General features: G+C 43.7%; 1 protein-coding gene across 2 annotated transcripts in view; it reads left to right on the top strand.

Annotated features, from left to right (window-relative positions):
- Window positions 1–22,416, top strand: part of LOC139406435 (serine/threonine-protein kinase WNK1-like) — a 57,257-nt gene that overhangs the window by 20,362 nt on the left and 14,479 nt on the right. For both annotated transcript variants that reach the window (XM_071149021.1, XM_071149010.1), the window contains exons 3-11: window positions 12,737–12,909; window positions 13,109–13,329; window positions 14,980–15,137; window positions 19,728–19,816; window positions 20,018–20,237; window positions 20,454–20,555; window positions 20,665–20,998; window positions 21,128–21,273; window positions 21,425–21,475. In XM_071149021.1, coding sequence (XP_071005122.1) covers window positions 12,737–12,909; window positions 13,109–13,329; window positions 14,980–15,137; window positions 19,728–19,816; window positions 20,018–20,237; window positions 20,454–20,555; window positions 20,665–20,998; window positions 21,128–21,273; window positions 21,425–21,475 — 1,494 coding nt within the window. The remainder of the gene's footprint in view (window positions 1–12,736; window positions 12,910–13,108; window positions 13,330–14,979; window positions 15,138–19,727; window positions 19,817–20,017; window positions 20,238–20,453; window positions 20,556–20,664; window positions 20,999–21,127; window positions 21,274–21,424; window positions 21,476–22,416) is intronic.

The following is a 22,416-nucleotide window of genomic DNA, read 5'->3' as shown; positions in this document are numbered from 1 at the left end:
GGAAAGTATGCCAAAGCTGCACACATTCCTCATGTCACTGCCCCATGCCAGAGAGAACAGGCGCAAGGTCCTACGTCCGTGGGTGTGTGTGCGCGTACAATTGTTTGATAGTGTGAAAGTTATTTCAGTTTTACCTCTGCCTATATATTTACATCAAATTATATTAGTTTAAAGTGACTCTCCCAGTACTTTTGTATACTTTTTAGCCAGTAGTTCTTAAAGTAGCACTCACCAGCCAAGTGATCTCCGAAAATGGCATGCTACATTCCATATGTGCAGCTACTCTACATGACCAAAAGTATGTGGACACCTGCTCGTTGAACATCTCATTCCAAAATCATGGACATTAATATGGAGTTGGGCCCCACTTTGCTGCTATAACAGCCTCCTCTCTTCTGGGAAGGCTTTCCACTAGATGTTGGAACATGCTTCCGTTCAGCCACGAGCATTTGTGAGGTCGGGCACTGATGTTGGGCGATTAGGCCTGTCTCACAGTCGGCATTTCATATCATCCCAAACGTGTTCGATGGGTTGAGGACAGGGCTCTGTGCAGGCCAGTCAAGTTCTTCCACATCGATCTCGACAAACCATTTCTGTATGGACCTTGCTTTGTGCACGGGGGCATTGTGATGCTGAAACAGGAAAGGGCCTTCCCCAAACTGTTGCCACAAAGTTGGAAGCAGAGAATTGTCTAGAATGTCATTGTATGCTGTAGCGTTAAGATTTCCCTTCACTGGACTAAGGGGCCTAGCTCGAACCATGAAAAACAGCCCCAGACCATTATTCCTCATCCACCAAACTTTACAGTGGCCACTATGTATTGGGGTAGGTTGCATTCTCCTGGCATCCGCCAAACCCAGATTCGTCCGTCGGACTGCCAGATAGTGAAGGCATGATTCATCACTCCAGAGAACACATTTTCCACTGCTCCAGAGTCCAATGGTGACAGGCTTTACACCACTCCAGCCAACGCTTGGCATTGCGCATGGTGATCTTTGGCTTTTGTGCAGCTACTCGGCCATGGAAACCCATTTCATGTAGTTCCTGACGAACAGTTATTGTGCTGACGTTGCTTCCAGAGGTAGTTTGGAACTCTGTGAGTGTTGCAACCGAGGACAAACTATTTTTACACACTTCAGCACTCGGTGGTCCCGTTCTGTGAACTTGTGTGGTCTACCATGTCGCGTCTGAGCCGGTATTGCTCCTAGATGTTTCCACTTCACATTAACAGCACATACACTTGACCGGGGCAGCTCTAGCAGGGCAGAAATTTGGATGAACTGAGCATGTCTTTAACTTCTTATGGCTGGGGGGGGTGGTATTGAGTAGCTTGGGTGAATAAGCTGCCCAGAGTAAACTGCCTGCTACTCAGGCCCAGAAGCTAAGATATGCATATTATTAGTAGATTTGGATATAAAACACTCTGAATTTTCTAAAACTGTTTGAATGATGTTTGTGAGTATAACAGAACTCATATGGCAGGCAAACACCTGAAAGTGGGAAATCTGAGGTTTGAAGTTTTCAAGTCATTGCCAATCGAATATACAGTGTCTATGGGGTCGTATTGCACTTCTTACGGCTTCCACTAGATGTCAACAGTCTTGAGAACCTTGTTTCAGGCTTCTACTGTGAAGGGGGAGAGAATGAGAGCTGTTTGAGTCAGGTGTCTGGCAGAATGCCATGAGCTAAATAATGCGCGTGGCCGTGAGAGGTAGCTGCGGTCCTTTTCAGTTCTAAAGACAAAGGAATTGTCCGGTTGAAACATTATTGAAGATTTATGATAAAAACTTCCTAAAGATTGATTCTATACATCGTTTGACATGTTTCTACTAGAGGTCGGCCGATTATGATTTTTTTCAACGCCGATGCCGATTTATTGGAGGACCAAAAAAGCCGCTACCGATTAATCGGACTATTTTTTTTATTTATTTTTTTATTATTTTTTATTTTACAAAAAATATTAATGCAAATACAAATAATTTACAAAAATGTAATTGTCATTATTACAAATACAACAATACTGAATTAACACTTATTTTAACTTAATATAATACATCAATAAAATCAATTCAACCTCAAATAAATAATGAAACATGTTCAATTTGGTTTAAATAATGCAAAAACAAAGTGTTGGAGAATAAAGTAAAAGTGCAATATGTGCTATGTAAGAAAGCTAACGTTTCAGTTCCTTGCTCAGAACATGAGAACATATGAAAGCTGGTGGTTCCTTTTAACATGAGTCTTCAATATTCCCAGGTAAGAAGTTTTAGGTTGTAGTTATTATAGGACTATTTCCCTCTATACCATTTGTATTTCATTAACCTTTGACTATTGGATGTTCTTATAGGCACTTCAGTATTTCCAGTGTAACAGTATAGCTTCCATCCCTCTCCTCGCTCCTCCCTGGGATCGAACCAGCAACACAACGACAACAGCCACCACATCGAAGCAGCGTTACCCATGCAGAGCAAGGGAAACAACCACCCCAAGGCTCAGAGCGAGTGAAGTTTGAAACGCTATTAGCGCGCGCTAACTAGCCAGCCATTTCACTTCGGTCACACCAGCCTCATCTCGGGAGTTGATAGGTTTGAAGTCATAAACAGCGCAATGCTTGACGCACAACGAAGAGCTGCTGGCAAAACGCACGAAAGTGCTGTTTGAATGAATGTTTACACGCCTGCTTCTGCCTACCACCGCTCAGTCAGATACTTAGATACTTGTATGCTTGTATGCTCAGTCAGATTATATACAACACAGGACACGCTAGATAATATATATATATATATATATATATATATATATATATATATATATATATATATATATATATATATATATATATATCTCATCATCAACCAGGTGTAGTTAACTAGTGATTATGATTGATTGTTTTTTATAAGATAAGTTTAATGCTAGCTTGCAACTTACCTTGGCTTACTGCATTTGCGTAACAGGCCGTCTCCTTGTGGAGTGCAACGAGAGAGAAGCAGGTCGTTATTGCGTTGGACTAGTTAACTGTAAGGTTGCAAGATTGGATCCCCCGAGCTGACAAGGTGAACTGTCTTTCTGCCCCTGAACAGGCAGTTAACCCACCGTTCCTAGGCCGTCATTGAAAATAAGAATGTGTTCTTAACTGACTTGCCTAGTTAAATAAAGATTAAATAAAGGTGTAAAAAATATATATAATTAAATCAGCGCCCAAAAATAGCGATTTCCGATTGTTATGAAAACTTGAAATCGGCCATTCCGATTTAATCGGTCGACCTCTAGTTTCTACGAACTGTAATAGAACTTTTTTGACATTTCGTCTGAACAAGTGATCGCGCATTATGCATTTGGATTACTGGGCTAAGCGCGCAAACAAAAAGGAGGTATTTGGACATAAATGATAGACTTTATCGAACAAAACAAACATTTGTTGTGGAACTGGGATTCCTGGGAGTGCATTCCGATGAAGATCAAAGGTAAGTTAATATTTATAACGCTATTTCTGACTTTTGTGACACCTCTCCTTCTTTGGAAAATGTCTGTATGTTTTTCTGTGGCTAGGTGCTGACCTAACATAATCGCAAGGTGTGCTTTCGCCGTAAAGCCTTTTTGAAATCTGACACAGCGATTGCATTAAGGAGAAGTTGATATATAATTCCATGCATAACACTTGTATCTTTTATCAATGAGTATTTCTGTAATTTGATGTGACTCTCTGCACTTTCACCGGATGTTTGTTTGAGACGATGCATTTCTGAACATAACACACCAATTTTAAATTAGGTTTTTGGACATAAAGATGAACTTTATCGAACAAAACACACATTTATTGTGTAACATGAAGTCCTGTGAGTGCCATCTGATGAAGATTATCAAAGGTTAGTGATTAATTTAATCTCTATTTCTGACTTTTGTGAGCCCTCTCATTGGCTGGAAAATGGCTGTATGGTTTTAGGTGCTAACCTAACATAATCGTTGGGTGTGCTTTCGCCGTAAAGCCTATTTGAAATCGGACACTGTTGCTGGATTTACAAGAAGTTTACTTTTTAAAATGCTGTGAAATACTTGTATGTTTGAGGAATTTGAATTGTGGGATTTCTGTTGTTTTGAATTTGGCGCCCTGCAATTTCACTGGCTGTTGGTGAGGCGTCTGACATATCCCAGAGAAGTTAATGTACAGTACCAGTCAAAAGTTTGTACACACCTACTCATTCAAGGGTTATTCTTTATTTTTACTATTTTCTACATTGTAGAATAATAGTGAACTAAGAAATAACACATGTAGTAACTGAAAAAGTGTTAACTTCTCTAGGGTATGTGGGACGCTAGCGTCCCACCTGGCCAACATCCAGTGAGATTGCAGAGCGCGAAATTCAAATACAGAAATACTCATTATAAAAAATCAGAAAATATACAATTATTTTACATAGGTTTAAAGATTAACTTCTTGTGAATCCAACCACAGTGTCAGATTTCAAAAATGCTTTACGGCGAAAGCATACCTTACGATTATTTGAGAACATCGTCCATTAGACAAATCATTACAAGCCGTAACCAGCCAAGTAGAAGAGTTGCACAAGTCAGAAAAAGAGAGAATTAATCACCTACCTTTTGATCTTCATATGGTTGCACTCAGAAGACATGAATTTATTCAGTAAATGTTCCTTTTGTTCGATAAAGTCTCTTTATATCCAAAAATCCAAATAGTATCCGTAAAGTTCGTAGAAACATGTCAAACGATGTTTATATTCAATCCTCAGGTTGTTTTTAGCCTAAATAATCGATAATATTTCAAACGGACAATAACGTCGTCAAAAGGTAAACAAGAAAGGCACTCTCTTGGTCTCGCGCATGAAAAAGCTCTGTGACACGTCAGGGTCCACTCATTCAGACTGCTCTTACTCCCTCATTTTTCAGAATACAAGCCTGAAACAATTTCTAAAGACTGTTGACATCTAGCGGAAGGCATAGGAACTGCAATGTGAGTCCTAAGTCAATGGATACTGTAATGGCATTAAATAGAAAACTACAAACAAACAAAACAATTATACTTCCTGAATGGATTCTTCTCAGGTTTTCATCTGCCAAATCAGTTCTGTTATACTCACAGACACTTTTAACAGTTTTGGTGTGTTTTCTATCCAAATCTACAAATGATATGCATATCCTAACTTCTGGGCCTGAGTAGAAGGCAGTTTAATATGGGTACGCTTTTCATCCAAAATTCCAAATGCTGCCCCCTACCCTAGAGAAGTTAAACAAATCCAAATATATTTTAGATTCTTCAAGTAGTCACCTTTCGCCTTAATGACAGCTTTGCACACTTTTGTCATTATCTCAACCATCTTCACCTGAAATTATTTTTCAACCATCCCACAAATGCTTAGCTGATTTTCCTTCACTCTGCTGTCCAACTCATCCCAAACCATCTCAATTGGGTTGAGGTTGGGTGATTGTGAATGTCAGGTCATCTGATGCATCACTCCACCACTCTCCTTCTTGGTCAAATAGCCCTTACACAGCCTGGAGGTGTGTTGGATCATTGTTCTGTTGAAAAATAAATGATAGTCCCACTAAGTGCAAACCAGATGGAATGGCGTATCGCTGCAGAATGCTGTGGTAGCCATGCTGGTTAAGTGTGCCTGTCACGAACCGGCTCAAAGCCCGTAACAAAGGGAGACAACGTGGAGATAAGGAGTAACAAAATATATATTTATTAACTAAAGCAACTAAGGAAAATATACAATGATGTGTGTAATCAGTAATCAGTAGAGTAAGTGAGTGTTTTGCATGCATGAATGTGATAATGCAGGGTGTTGAAAGGTGCCAAAGCAAACAAACAAAAAGCCAACAAGAACCACAACACAATCTACAAATGTCTGCATGGAGAGAGTCTCTTCCATGAATGGGAAAGGGGTGTATTTATCCTGGGAAACACCTGGGCCCAGGTGTTTCCCATGTAGCTGACGACCCTCTCAACTCCGCCCACCGGCATCCTAATAAGGAAACAAGAACAAAGACAAAATACGGCAGACAGAGTGGGAGGGTCGTCACATTCCCCCCCATAAAACCGGGGACCAACAAGGACCCCGGAACAACATACCAGCCCCTGCAGTCCCAAATTGGTGAGGGGTTATGTGTTCACACTTACAATTTGCCCCAGCCAACCTCCTCCCCAAACCTCAGCAACCTTCGCACAGGAAGCAACATTTAAGAGGAACGAAGAAAACAAGACCAGGAGGGAGCAGACAGGATAGAGAGAACATGACAATAGGAAGCAATGGTCAGTCCCGTAAACATTTAGGAGCAGGGTGCACGAGAGAGCGCATCAGCAATCACGTTTTCAGATCCCCTGATGTGCCGCACATCGAGATGGAATGATTGTAAAAATAAACACCATCGCATTATCCTCTGGTTTGGACACATCATGGACCTCAAAAAAGTGAGGGGGTTATGGTCGGTGTAGACCACAATAGGTACTACCCCCGACCCGACATACACTTCGAAGTGTTGTAGCGCCCAAATGAGTGCTAGTGCTTCCTTTTCAATAACCGAATAGTTCAACTGATAATCGTTAAACTTTTTGGAAAAGAAACTAACAGGCCTCTCAACCCCAGACACATCTGCTTGCAGCAAAACTGCACCTGCCCCCACATGACTAGCATCCACCTGCAAGGTAAACGACAAATCCATGCGAGGAGCAGCCAGCACCGGAGTTGAGGTAAGCAACCTCTTTGCATCTTCAAAAGCGTGTTGACAACGAGTAGACCAAACGTAAACAGCCTTAGCTTTCAGCATATCGGTCAAGGGAGCGACCACAGTAGAGAAGTTACTACAAAAACTACGGTAATAACCAATCATGCCCAAGAAACGCATCAGTTCCTTTTTAGTAGTTGGTGATGGAAAAGCATCAATAGCCACCACTTTAGCCCGAACAGGACGCACTTCACCCTGCCCAACCACTTTTCCAAGGTATGTAACGGTTGCCTGAGCAAACTCACATTTAGCCAGATTGATTGTGAGGCGAGCCGCAACCAGACGCTCGAACAAGGCTTGAATACGGGACAGATGTTCTTCCCAAGTATCTGCATATATCACTACATCGTCCAAATAAACAGCGCACCCGGTCAGACCGGCGACAACCCTGCTCATAAGTCGCTGAAAAGTCGCAGGTGCATTACGCAGACCGAAACTCATAACCGAATATGAGTACAGACCAAAGGGTGTAATAAAGGCAGAGATTTCACGTGCCCTAGTCGTCAGTGGCACCTGCCAATAGCCTTTTAACAGGTCAAATTTGCTCACAAACTTAGCTGCACCGACTTGATCAACACAGTCCTCCATCCTAGGAAGAGGAAATGAATCTGGCTTTGTGACACTGTTTACCTTACGGTAGTCTGTACAAAATCGGTTTGTTCCTTCCGGTTTACTGACCAAGTTACAGGGAGAAGCCCAACTGGAGAAAGAAGGCTCTGCTATCTTACTCTCCAGCATGTACTTGACCTCAGCATCCAGACAACGTAGTTTCTCTGAAGAAACTCTATAGAACCGCTGACGAATGGGGTCAGCATCTCCAATGTCAATATCATGTTCCATTAAGTTTGTACGTGTAGGTGTATCAGAAAACAAACCTGGAAATCTCTGAATCAGACCAAGCATCTCTTTCTGCCCATCAACAGGTAGGTGAGTGAGAAGACTGTCTAAGATATCCAGTGTTTCTGAATTTTTCAATCTACCCTGCAATATACAATCGTCAGGACCAGGAACATCTTCCTCCTCATGCACAGATCTAGCACGACAAGAACCCAAGGAAACAACGGTATCAGCCAAAAGAACAGGTTTAGCGTCCTCTGCAGAATCCCACTGTTCAGTCTCAGAGGAACGTGCATAATAGGGTTTTAACAGATTTACATGGCACAGCTGGTGTGCTTTCCTTCGTTCTGGAGTGGCCACTAGATCATTTTGCTCATTGTACTGGCGCAACACTGTATATGGACCTTGAAACTTGGCTTGAAAAGGAGAACCAACAATTGGCAGCAGAGCAAGAACCTGGTCACCCGGACTAAATTGACGAGGCTCAGCTCGGCGATCAAATATGCCCTTCATCCTCTCTTGTGAAGATGATAACTTCTCTTTAGCCATTTCACCAGCGGCATACAGCCGTCTCCGGAAATCACACACATACGATAACAGGGACTGAGGAGGCTCGGAAGACTTCCAGTCATCCTGGAGAACAGATAAAAGTCCACGCACCCTATGTCCAAACACAAGGTCATTTGGACTGAAACCCGTGCTCTCCTGTGAAACCTCCCTAGCGGCTAACAGTAACCAAGGCAACCCCTCCTCCCAATCCTTATCCATCTCAGTACAATAAGCTCTCAACAAAGACTTTAGAGTTTGATGGAAACGTTCCAGTGCTCCTTGACTTTGCGTGTGATAGGCGCTAGACAAATTGTGTTTAATATGGAGCTGTTGAAGAACCAGACTAAACAGATTAGAGGTGAAATTCGATCCTTGATCACTCTGAATGACCTTAGGGATTCCAAACAATGAGAGAAACTGAGTCAAAGCTTTTAACACAGATTTAGTTGTGATAGATCGGAGAGGATAGGCAGCAGGAAACCTAGTGGTCTGACACATCACAGTGAACAGGTAACTGCTACCCTTTTTAGAACGAGGCAGGGGACCCACACAGTCAATAATCAGATACTCAAAAGGTTGGCTGAGTACAGGAATAGGAAACAATGGTACCGGTTTAATAGCTTGATTAGGCTTACCAGTTAATTGACAGGTGTGACAAGTTTTTATAAAATCAGAAACATCCCTCTTTAATCTAGGCCAAAAGAAATGTCTTAAAATGCGATTGTAGGTTTTCCTCACCCCCATATGTCCAGCAACGTCGCTGTGGGAAGTTTCCAACACCAACTCACGAAGCTTAACTGGTACAACAACCTGACTAATTGCCTCCCCCAGAAAACAACTATCATGAGACACCCACTTTCTCATCAGGACATCCTCTTGGAGAAAATAGCCATGGGCGACATCTCCCAACTGTTCTACAGGCACAATTTGGTCACGCAACTCTTCTAACGTGGGGTCATCCCGTTGCGCATTAATTAGATCTGAGCGGGTTACAGATAACGGAATAACAGGGAAAACAGTGGCATACTTCTTTGTATTATTATCATTAGTCGACGCAGTGACCAATTCGCCACGGCTCATAGGACGTGTCACTGCACACGCAGAGAACACCTCTGGGAAACTCTGTACACTCTCATCAGGAATCCCAACAAATGACGGCTTAGTGGAAACCACTAGAGATGGAAACACGGCAGGCCATACACGCTCACCAGCCAAGTTATTCCCAAGGATAACGTCGATACCCTCAATAGGCAACGAAGGCCGCACTCCCACAACAACTTCACCTTTCACCAGTCCACAATCCAACATCAGTTTATGCAATGGAACTGACAGAGTGTTCAAACCTATTCCCCTAATTAGAACACTATTCCCCGAATCAGTCTTAGCAGAAAAGGGTAACACAGATTCCAACACAAATGATTCAGAGGCACCTGTGTCTCTCAGGATCTTCACTGGCACTAGGTCTTTACTTCCTAACATAGACACAAAACCTTCCGTAATGAAAGGTAAATAGTCTGGATCAATATGGACTTTCACATTCTCCTGGGCCTGAGGAAATGAGTCATGAGTGAACTGATGTGGAACAGGTGCAGCTAACGCGGTAGGCTTGGATTTAGCGTAAACACCCTTTGACCTGAGAAGTGGACATTCGTTTTTCCAATGACCTGAACCTTGACAGTAGTGACACTCCTGCCCAAAGTCAGCTTTACCATGGGAGTCAGGCTCAACCCTAGTTGAATAGACCTCTGCCCGTGAACCAAAGTATCTCGGTGAGCGAAGCCCAAATCTATCCGAACGCCCCCACTCTTTCCGAATACGAGGCTCTGCAAAGACACTTTTGTGAGTCAACACATACTCGTCCGCCAAAACCGCAGCTTCAGCGACATTCTTTACTTTCTGTTCGTTAATATACGTGGCAATACGATCAGGAATTGTGTCCTTAAATTGTTCTAACATAATCAGATCACACAGCCCTTGGAAAGTCACAACTGCAGAGGCGGAACACCAGCGATTAAACTGTAAAGATAATTGTCGCGCAAATTCAACATGAGATTGCTTATCATCCCTTTTTAATGTTCTAAATCGTTGGCGGTAAGCCTCAGGGACCAATTCATAAATCTGTAACACAGCTGTTTTAACTTTATCATAATTGGCACTGTCGTGTACACTAAGAGCTGAATATGCTTCCTGCGCTTTACCAGTCAGCACACACTGCAACATTAAAGTGCGGTCAGAATCAGGCCAACTCCTAGCGTCAGCAACACGCTCAAACAACGAAAAGAATGTCTCGGGATCCCTTTCATTAAACTGAGGCAATAACCGTAAGTTCCCAACAATATCAAATGTCTCTGGGGCACGACCAAAAGAGGAACTACCCCTAGGTAAATCTGGATCACCTTCCCAAAACAAACTCTCCCCTGAGATCTTTCCTTCCCTAACCAACTCTATACGTTCTTGTTGTAACTTGATTTTAGCACGCTCCATATCTTGTTTAAATGTCAATTCCTTTTCATACTTTACACGATCATGCTCTAGCTTCTCACGATCATGCTCTAGCTTCTCACGATTACTTTGCCGATCATGCTCTAGCTGTAACAAAAGCAGTTCTTTCTGCTGTTCAAAAAGAAGACTACTTGGACTAACCGATGGAATGGCCATTGTAACGTTATGGGGAGACGACAAACTCTCAGCAGAGGCTGGCCCAGTTGTAACTTCAAGAATACCACTCTCCATCAGATTGGCCTTCAATATCAACCTAATAGAATTCTTTAGACGTTTATCACTAATCTCAACGTTGTAGTGTTCAGCGACCTTCAACAGCTGTTCTTTAGTACCTAAATCTAACAATTTCTCCGATGGAAAGCGAATGAATTCATCTATATAAGATGCCATAGTTACAACAACAACAAAAAAAAAATCTTGCTCTTCCCCTCTGCTGAGCACACCAGACCATAACCCGAGAATTGGCAATCACCCTGAGCACCACAGAAGAGAGATGAGATACGGAGCTTCCCCAAAACCTACAATAACTCAACCCTAGTCTTCGTGCAGATTTGCAGTGGGAATTTACGCACTGTAGCCCGCTGGCAAGGAAAAACTCCCCAGCATGCTGGTAAATTCCACCAAGCCACGGATGTGCCCCCGAGACAACTGCTCAGTCCACAGACACCACACAAAAATAACAAACATTAACCATGCCCAACATATTCCAAAAATGAAACATGTCGCTAAGCCTATCAGGGGGAAAAAAACTACAGCTCCAGGTAGCAAGTTCCACTACCCTACCCAAATCTCCCACTGAGGTACACAGCCAATTACTCACCTCAGGCTGATGTCCCAACAGAAAGTAGAACAAACGTTTCCAGGCTAGGCAGGGCCTGGAAACTAACCATTATACTCTCTCCAACGCAGCACACAACCCAAACAAAGGCAACCAATACTGGGCCTATTAAACTCAAACACAATATACAAACAAACACGTACTTCCACGGTCTCCCAAACCAACAGTTCAAATATCCCGGACGAGCCCCCACTTGTCACGAACCGGCTCAAAGCCGGTATTTGGTAAAAGACCATCTTCTGTATACCAGCCCTACCTTGTCACAACACAACTGATTGACTCTAACGCATTAAGAAGGAAATAAATTCCACAAATGAACTTTTTAACAAGGCACACCTGTTAATTAATTAATTTTTTATTCAACATTTAACTAGGCAAGTCAGTTAAGAACAAATTCTTATTTACAATGACGGCCTTCACCGGCTAAACCTGGACGACGCTGGTTCAATTGTGCGCCACCCAATCATGGCCGGTTGTGATACAGCCTGGAATCAAACCAGGTTGTCTGTAGTGACGCCTCAAGCACTGAGATGCAGTGCCTTAGACCGCTGCGCACTCGGGAGCATTGAAATGTATTCCAGGTGACTACCTCATGAAGACATTTGAGAGAATGCCAAGCGTGTGCAAAGCTGTCATCAAGTCAAAGGGTGGCTACTTTGAAAAATCTCAAATGTTTTTATTTGTTTAACACTTCTTTGGTTACTACATTACTCCATATGTTATGTCATAGTTTTGATGTCTTCACTGTTATTCTACAATGTAGAAAATAGTAAAAAATAAATAAAAACCCTTGAAGGACAAGGTGTGTCCAAACTTTTGACCGGTACTGTAATTTGATGAATATACGTCGGTCTATTCGTACTTGTTTTTTATGAACTGTCAAGCACTTTTGTCCAACTCAGTCACTATACTGCTTTGAAATAAACAAGTGATGATGTATTTTGTCCCAAGCATTCGCTAACTGAAAGCAAGCTCACAGAAATGTTTGAGGATTTGCCCTCTTTCCAAAAGTTTAGTGAGGTAAACACTCATATTGCAAATCCCCACACTTAAAAAAGCATCAACATGAATGTTTGTAGAGCCACTTTCACTTTGACATCATACTAGTAAAAGGCTACTGTTCGCATTGTTGTTTGACCTTTGCTGAATGAAAAGAGTATATGCCATATTGTCTGTAAGCTAAATATACTCTCATAGACCTGTGTTTATTCTCTCTCTCTCTCTCCTGACTGTCTAACACTGATGTTCCTATGACCCCCCCCATAGGACCGCAAGCTGTCCAAGTCGGAACGGCAGCGGTTCAAGGAGGAGGCTGGCATGCTGAAGGGGCTGCAGCACCCCAACATTGTCCGCTTCTATGAATCCTGGGAGGCCCCCGTTAAAGGCAGGAAGTGCATTGTGCTGGTCACAGAACTCATGACCTCCGGAACACTGAAAACGTGAGTATCACTCTTACACACAGGCGTCAACACCAGTCCAGTGCTGGACGTCATGCAAATGGTGTTGCTCTCTTCTGTGTGTTCTTTCTCAACGATGGTCATAATGAAACTGTCTGCACTAGGTTCCTGAGTCAGTGAATTGTAATGAGGATGCATGTGTGACGTCCATCTTTAACCCTATATCTGTCCTGTTCTGTAGGTATCTGAAGCGTTTCAAGGTGATGAAGATTAAGGTTCTGAGGAGCTGGTGTAGGCAGATCCTGAAGGGCCTTCACTTTCTCCACACCCGAGCCCCTCCCATCATTCACAGGGACCTGAAGTGTGACAACATCTTCATCACCGGCCCCACAGGCTCCGTCAAGATAGGAGACCTGGGATTGGCCACACTCAAGAGGTCATCTTTCGCCAAGAGTGTCATAGGTAAGACCCCAATATCACCCACTTCCTTTTACTGTGCCCTGCTTTCCTCCTCGCTACATTCCAAAGGGATGTCTTGTGTAAGGTTCTTATACTGTGGTTGACCTTGAGGTTATGAAGGGTTTGATTGGGGGGGGGTTAGGTTTTTGTTTCTGATCATCTTTTTTTTATGACAATGTGGTTGGAAAACAGACCACAATGTTTCAGCTCTAATCAAACCACAGCACAAGCGGAGGCCAGGTCATGGGGAGACCCACAAACCCTTTCTTTACACACACTGTCATGTCAGTGAGTCCGCCAGGGCTGGTTACTCAGTGACAGAATCGATTAGATAGTCTTTTTCCTCCATAAAGTGAAAGTTTGCTGTGTCAGGCTCCTACTAAGAGTAAGTAGCGCCTCCAATCTCTCGGTGAAATATGAATCTCAATCCACCTGTCATGCCTTAACCATCAGGCTAGCCAGACCAGGGCAACAGGTATGGCCACTGGTTCTATGTTCTGTCTCAGACTGGTCTTTGCTCTGTGGTTTGGAAATATGTGGTCTGTTTGCCAATGATGCCAATAACATTTCCCGTTTGTCTCTCTTTTTTTTAAGGGTTTGCTCCCACAGGTTTTTGTCAGTGTTTCTCTGTCTTTTAAACCATTTTAGGAGCAGAGAGAATGTCTGCTTCTTTCTGTCTGGAAAGCCCCCCCCCCCCCTACCCACTTCTCCTTTATCAGGCCTTTTTTCTTTTTTTTCTTTCATTCTCGGGTATGTTTTGTACTGTAGGCTGTAGCCTCAGATGTGCTCCATGCTGCAGTAAAGGAATAAGTAGGGTACTGCTGGTAAGTGACTTGTTATGGGCCTGGTAAGTGTGCGAGTGCACTGTGACACACATCTTATAAAAACCTATTCATTTCAAATATCCATCTTGAGTTTTTCTGTGTAAGACCCTCAGAAGATTGAAAGCAGAGTATCTGCTATTTGAATACGGCTGGTGTCCAGCCACACACTGTTTCATTAACTAGCTATGGGATCTGCTTCTCTCGGCCCTCACCGTAACACCTTACTCCCCAGGTCAATGAGGACAGGTAAGTCAGCCTACTTAAAGGTAAGTTTGTATGAAACGGGTTATGTTTGAGTGTTTGTTTGTGAAAGGTAAGGTCTTGACACAAGTTATTTCCATAGCTAGTCTTACAATTCATGCCCCTTCTCTGCCATATTGAAGCCCCTGATCACTCAACTCACTAACCGGGTTCTGACCGGGAAACCGGGTAATTCTACAGTCTGTCAGTAGTTGAACTGACATGTGTCTAACACCAATTTTCCCACAGTGTGTTCTGTACACCAGCCATCTTCTGTAGACCCCTATACTAGGTGTATACCCCCCCCCCCCCCAAGATAACAAGGTCTTACACTGAGAGACGTGTGCCTCTTTCACTACAGTCTAACTGAGCCCAGCTTCCCCCCTTTTTTTTGTTGCTCTCCTCCTCCCCCCTCTCTCTCTCTCTCTCTCTTTCTCTCCTCTCGCAGGCTCTGCTCACCCGGAGGCAGTGGCGACGGGTCACTCTTCTTCTTCCTCCTCTTCGGTTAGAGGAGAAGTGGGGCGTTTTGGGTGTGACACTCCGAGAGGGAGAGAGACACAGAGTTCTGAATGGTTGTATTTGATTTAAGGTACCCCTGAGTTCATGGCGCCTGAGATGTATGAGGAGAAGTACGACGAGTCAGTGGATGTGTATGCCTTTGGGATGTGCATGCTGGAGATGGCCACCTCAGAGTACCCATACTCAGAGTGCCAGAACGCTGCACAGATCTACCGCAGAGTCACCAGCGTAAGTCTCCCCCGCCTCAACCCTCATTCCATGAACCCTGTTGTTCTCCCACTCTGCCACCCCCCTCTCCCTGTTGTCCTCCCACTCTGCCACCCCCCTCACCCTGTTGTCCTCCCACTCTGCCACCCCCCTCTCCCTGTTGTCCTCCCACTCTGCCACCCCCCTCTCCCTGTTGTCCTCCCACTCTGCCACCCCCCTCTCCCTGTTGTCCTCCCACTCTACCACCCCCCTTTCCCTACTGTCCTCCCGCTCTGCCACCCCCCTCACCCTGTTGTCCTCCCGCTCTGCCACCCCCTTCTCCCTGTTGTCCTCCCGCTCTGCCACCCCCTTCTCCCTGTTGTCCTCCCGCTCTGCCACCCCCTTCTTCCTGTTGTCCTCCCGCTCTGCCACCCCCTTCTCCCTGTTGTCCTCCCGCTCTGCCACCCCCCTCTCCCTGTTGTCCTCCCGCTCTGCCACCCCCCTCTCCCTGTTGTCCTCCCGCTCTGCCACCCCCCTCTCCCTGTTGTCCTGCACTGTCCTGTTATTTCCCTTTGGCTGATACTGGAAATGGTCTTTGGCTTGGATCCAAAGGAGGAGCAATAACACACACACCTCGACATAGATACTCCGTGATTTATGGTTAGAAATGGATATGGAAGGTGAGCCTATTTTGTCACCAATCAGCATTGCCATTCTAGTAATGTAATCTCTGCTGCCACGCTCAATGATCACAGTTGTTCATCAACTACACTGGGAGGTAGTAGGTACACCTTCTCACTTCCGTGAGCGCTGCACGACCAATATGGAAATACTGGAAACATTCACAATGAGAAGAACACGCAACATCTATATGACAAAATACATAAAACAAAGCCATACCTGTAAGGATTGTGGATAGTGGGAAATTCACTGTTTGGTCCACCAGCCACTGTCGCAGGTAGATTTTAAAAAATCTACCAGAAATCTACCAATCTACCAAAAAATCTACCAAGCATGCTCAAACGGATGAGCATGCTTTCTGTTTTTCTAAAACAAGAAATGTATTGCTATACTGAACAAAAATATAAATGCAACAATTTCAAAGATTTTTACTGATTTACAGTTCATATAAAGAAATCAGTCAATTGAAATAAATGCATTAGGCCCTAATCTATGGATTTTACATGACTGGGCTGGGGTGCAGCCATGGGTGGTCCTGGGAGGGCACAGGCCTACCCACTGGGGAGCCAAGCCCAGCAAATCAGAATGAATTTCTCCCCCACAAAAGGGCTTTAATGCAGACAGAAATACTTCTCAGCCCCAGACGATCCCGCAGGTGAAGAAGCCAGATGTGGAGCTCCTGGGCTGGCATGGTTACATGTGGTCTGCGATTTGTGAGGTCGGTTGGACGTACTGCCAAATTCTCTAAAACGATGTTGGAGGCAGCATATGGTGGAGAAAGGAACATTAAATTCTCTGGCAACAGCTCTGGTGGACATTCCTGCAGTCAGCACGCCAATTTCACGCTTCCTCAACTTGAGACATCTGTGGCATTGTGATGTGACAAAACTGCACATTTCAAAGGGTCCTTTTATTGTCCCCAGCACAAGGTTAATTTATGTAATGATCATGGAGTTTTAATCAAATTTATTTATATAGCCCTTCGTACATCAGCTGATATCTCAAAGTGCTGTATAGAAACCCAGCCTAAAACCACAAACAGCAAGCAATGTAGGTGTAGAAGCACGGTGGCTAGGAAAAACTCCCTAGAAAGGCCGAAACCTAGAGAGGAACCAGGCTATGATGGGTGACCAGTCCTCTTCTGGCTGTGCCGGGTGGAGATTATAACAGAACATGGCCAAGATGTTCAAATGTTCATAAATGACCAGCATGGTCAAATAATAATAATCACAGTAGTTCTCGAGGGTGCAGCAAGTCAGCACCTCAGGAGTAAATGTCAGTTGGCTTTTCATAGCTGATCATTAAGAGCATCTCTACCACTCCTGCTGTCTCTAGAGAGTTGAAAACAGCAGGTCTGGGACAGGTAGCACGTCCGGTGAACAGGTCAGGATTCCATTAATCAGCTTCTTGATATGCCACACCTGTCAGATGGCTGTATTATCTTGACCAAGGATAAAATGCTAACTGACAGGGATGTTAACAGATTTGTGCACATTTGAGAGAAATAAGGTTTTTGTGCAAATGGATAACTTCTGTGAAATGTTATTTCAGCTCATGAAACATGGGATCAACACTTGGAGTTTATTTTTGTTCAGTATAGTAAGAACTTAATTTCATAATGTTTGTGACCTGTGTTTTTTAATATACATTGGTTTAAAGATGAAGTTTAGATAGTAAACAGTTCTACAGCTGAACATCACAAATCAACAAAGTGCTTACCTGCTACAAAAGGCTGAGTGATATGGCTTAAGTAGAAATGTAGAATCTCACAAATAAATCTAGGAGAACAATTAAACTATTTAGAGTTTTTAATGATAAGAAACGACTAAAAGTTGATTAATAAAAGCTTTTAGGAGAGAGAGATCCCTACTGAATCAAGCACAATCAATAGGTGAGACAAACGCTCAGCTGCCCCTTTAAGGGACTGGCTGTTACCGTGGTAACTTGGATATGCACTTGTCTCTAATGAGAAAAAAACCATTTCATCATATAATTTGAGTTTGCTGTAACTAACATAAAAATCAACCTAGCATGTGAACAAAGTGATATAACTGGCCAAGAAACTAGAGGAAAAAGTCAAACTTAGTAGCCTTTTCTAGTCAATTCGACCAACTTCAACATATGGATAAAAAAATTTATATATTCTAAATATATGTGTGATCACCTGCCAATGTGGCTGGTGAAATAGACATTCTTACCCACCAATGACAAAATCTACCCGCATTTGGCAGGGTTGGTGTTAATTTCCCAACCCTGTTTATGACACAGGTTACCTTTTTACCTCAGTTAAACATTGTTAAACTCCCTTGATAAGTTACTTGCGTCCCAGGAATCAGTATACACAACATACTTATCACAGAATTGTGCAAACTTATGACTGTCTATCAGAGCTGTCTTAATGTGACTGTGATTACAGTTCTTATCCAGCCCTCCATACCTCTGTAGAGCCAGGCAGTCTCCTGCAGTCTCTATAGAGCTAATCTCTGTTACCCAGAAGTAAATCCTCTTGAAATATGGTCAGTTTCCTTATTTACGTTCCTCTCCCTCCCTCCCAGTAACAGCCCTAGCCACTAATCTTCAAAGGGTGGGAGTGTCACCATAACTCCTAAATGCACATGTAGAATTTAGATCAGTGGCCCTCAAAAACAGGCCCAGGGTTCAGTGGGTACTGTAGCTACTGAACCTTGCTCTGAGATGAGAGCACTGTAACCGGTGACTCTATTTCCCCCTCAACAATGTTGTTTTCCCACAAAAACATTTGGGACATTCAAGTACATCACATTCAATTACATGGGTTTTAACACAAAGCATGCACTGCTGCCCAGTAAAGGGTTATACTCTGTTCTAATACAGTGCTGCTAGGAGGTGACAGGGCAACGCCACAGAACGTTCAGATATAAATATATTATGTAGACAGACATACTTCTGGCATGTAGAATATGGAATCATTTCAGCTTTGTACACATCATTTCTATCTGCAACCTTGTGCCCTCCAGAACACAACCCTGAGTAGACCAGGGCCCGGTTCCTCAAAAGCATCTTAAGGCTGCTTTCATCGTTAGAACCTTTTGTAGGTGCATCGCTAAATCTCCGAACGGTTTCCCAAAACCATTGTTACTAAAGCTCTTGAAAATGTTTGTTATTTAACAACTGCCTCAGAGCAGCTAAGTTCGTCGTTAGATGCAATTTTGCACTTTCGCATCATTTTATACACAGAAGATCTCCGCTAAACACCAAATCTATGTTTATCTGTCTTTCTGTGACCCCCAATAGCTTCAGAACAAGTGTGACAGTGACTATAAATACAAAGTTGCTGATTTCTTTGCATAACAAGTGAATGATATAAAGAAACTTCAAATGAAAACCGAGAACTGTATCAAAAGATAAATTCAGTATCGGCTACATAGACCTATATATATCTGAATGATATTAGAATTTCATGTTAATTCAATGAAGTTATATTTAGATATTTGTGTGCTTTTTAGCTATTTGACTCAATATATTTCATGATGTGTACCATGTGCGCGATGATGTACCAAATCTTGATTTAGTGCATTATTATAGTTAAGCGTTAGAATAAGGCGCATCAATATTTGTAACCTTGGATAATAATATCGCTCTAGGAGCTGATCCGTCATCAGTATTGTGTAATAATTCTAATGTTAAGATTAGATTGGAAAGGGAGAACGCTGATCCGAGAGCAGTGCTGCCTTTCTTTCGATCCAATCCATATCAACGCAGGCCTCAACGACGCACTTTTCTCTGTGTGGTGTTTTGGAAAACCATATTACATCTTCTGATGGAAAGATGCATCATAAAACACTTGTAAGCGTAAGTTCCATCGCTATTGGGAAACCAGGCCCAGGAAGTTAGACTCACGGAAGAATAATCTTTCTACGTTGACCATGTGTGGGTTGTTGACTGGGAGTTGTGTGTGTGTGTGTCCTATAGGGGGTGAAGCCGGCCAGCTTCGACAAGGTGGCCATCCCTGAGGTGAAGGAGATCATCGAGGGATGCATCAGACAGAACAAGGACGAGAGGTCAGCTCACACTCACATTCTGTTCATTTAGCAGACACTCTTACCCAGTGTGATTTCTGCGAAGTCCAGCTATAGAGTCACGGATGCAGGGAGATTATTCCCACTCATGCACCCAGGACCTTCTCAAAATGAGAAGACTTTAAAAGGGTTTTGTTGTGTCAAAAATATCTCTGTTGATTTTACTCTTCCCGTCTCTCCTAGGTACTCGATAAAGGACCTGCTGAACCATGCCTTCTTCCAGGAGGAGACCGGGGTGCGTGTGGAGCTGGCTGAGGAAGATGATGGGGAGATGGAGGCCATCAAGCTGTGGCTGAGGATAGAGGACGTCAAGAAACTGAAGGGGAAGTACAAGGAAAACGAGGCCATCGAGTTCTCCTTCGACCTCAGCAAGGACGTCCCCGAGGACGTGGCCCAGGAGATGGTGGGTGACGACACAATGTCCACTTCAGAGAGATATTGACTGCACCCCTAACGGCACCATATTATCTATATAGTGCATTACTTTTGACCAGGGCCAATAGCGAATAGGGTGCCACTTGGGAGTCTATTCTTACTGATTATTTAGGAATCTTTCAAGTCCTAACACTTCCCTGGTCCCCTGTTCTGTTCTCTCTCTGTGTGTGTGTCTCTGTCTCAGGTGGAGTCTGGCTACGTGTGTGAAGGGGACCATAAGACCATGGCCAAGGCCATAAAAGACAGGGTTTCCCTCATCAGCAGGAAGAGGGAGCAGAGGCAACAGGTCTGTACCAGCTCAATGGAATCTTAGTTCTGAATCCTGAATGTAAAGTTTTATAATATTGCAATCAAATGAATTAAACTGAGGTGAACTTGATGTTATGATATTGAAGGTGAGAGAGGAGCAGGAGAAGAGGAGGCTGGAGGAGGAGCAGGGTCAACGACAACAAGAACTAATTCTACAGCAGCAGCCCGGCACAGAGGCCTCCCAGCCAGGCCAACAGGCTGCCCCCTACACCCAGCCACAGCCCACCCAGCAGCCACCACAGCCCAACCTGCAGACGATACCCGACATCCCCCCTCAGACGGCACAGCTGGGGCCCCAGGGAGTTCCCTACATACCCCAGTCTACAGGGCAGCTCCCAGTCCCAGTATCATCCCAAGTTCCAACCCAGCCAGAGTCAGAGGCGCCAGAGGTGGACCAGTACCCGCAGCAGACTGAGACAGGTCTGTACATTCTGCCTGGCACCTTTTTTTTTGTTGCACTCAGTGCTCTGTAGTATTGACCTAGTCTTAATCTAGTGTTTTTATGAACTATCAATTAATAAACCTATTCTTTAACCCTCCCTCTTTCAGCCAATCAAATAACAGATAGTTCCTCCATCCTTCCCGAGACGCACCTGGTTCAGCCGGTGGTGTCATACAGCACTCTGCCCTGTCAGCAGCCTCAGCCAGAGGCTGTCCAAACCGACCAATCGCAGCAGCAGCCGCAGCAGACCATGGTGAGTGTCATTATCGTGGCACGCAATGTATTTAATATATTCTTACAGTAACAGTACCCAACTCTTGTCTCTGTGTGTACAGTATAATATAAACTACATCTGACTTTCTCTCTCCCTCCTTCTATCCTCCTCTCTCTGTCCTGTTTGTCAGGTGGTTCCTGCTGCCCAGACTGCCACTGTTGTCCCTGGGGCTCCACAACAGGTACACGTCTCCATCACAATAACATCACAGCACACCACTGCTGTTCCTCAACTGATCATAGATGGAAACACCATGATGAGAGGTTCTTGTGGGCTGTGACCAAAAGACCAATGTAGACATGTTTTTGAAAACAATGGTGGACCCTCTCTCCCTCTTTCTTTCTGTTTCTTTATGCGTTCCTTTCCATTGTCTCTTTTTTTCTTCAGATGCACTGGTATCACCCTCTTCTTATATTTTCCTCTCTATCAGCCCTATTTCTCTTGGTCTCTGTTCCTTCCTTCTGCTCGCCTCCCTCTGTCTTTCTCGTTTTTTCCACCTTTCCCTCTCTTACCCGTTGTTGTATTTAGTTTGTTATTGTAGTATGGAGGTTACTGCCACCCATCGCTTCCCCCTCAGCTATATAAAAACCGTCCCTTGTAAACGCACACCTCTTCCCTCTACTCTCATACCCACAGCCTCCCTCTAAATTTGCAGTGCATTCGGAAAGTATTCAGGACCCTCGACTTTTTCCACATTTTGTTACGTTACAGCCTTATTTTAAATTGATTAAATTATTTTTCCCTCTATCGACACACAATAACGCATAATGACAAAGCGGGGGGGGAAAAAGGTTAGTAATTTGAGAATGTATTAAAAATAAAAAGCTGAAATACCTAAATTATTTAAGATTTCAGACCCTTTGCTATGAGACTCGAAATGTAGCTCCGGGGCATCCAGTTTCCATTGATCATTCTTGATGTTTCTACAACTTGATTGGAGTCCACCTGTGGTAAATTCAATTGATTGGACATGATTTGGAAAGTCACACACCTGTCTATATAAGGTCTCACAGTTGACAGTGCATGTCAGAGCAAAAACCAAGCCATGAGGTCGAAGGAATTGTCCATAGAGATCCGAGATAGGATTGTGTCGAGGCACAGATCTGGAGAAGGGTACCAAAA

This window comes from Oncorhynchus clarkii, chromosome 1 (assembly GCF_045791955.1).
Source record: "Oncorhynchus clarkii lewisi isolate Uvic-CL-2024 chromosome 1, UVic_Ocla_1.0, whole genome shotgun sequence".
Taxonomy (NCBI): Eukaryota; Metazoa; Chordata; class Actinopteri; order Salmoniformes; family Salmonidae; genus Oncorhynchus; species Oncorhynchus clarkii.
This window is presented reverse-complemented; position numbering and strand designations above follow the sequence as displayed.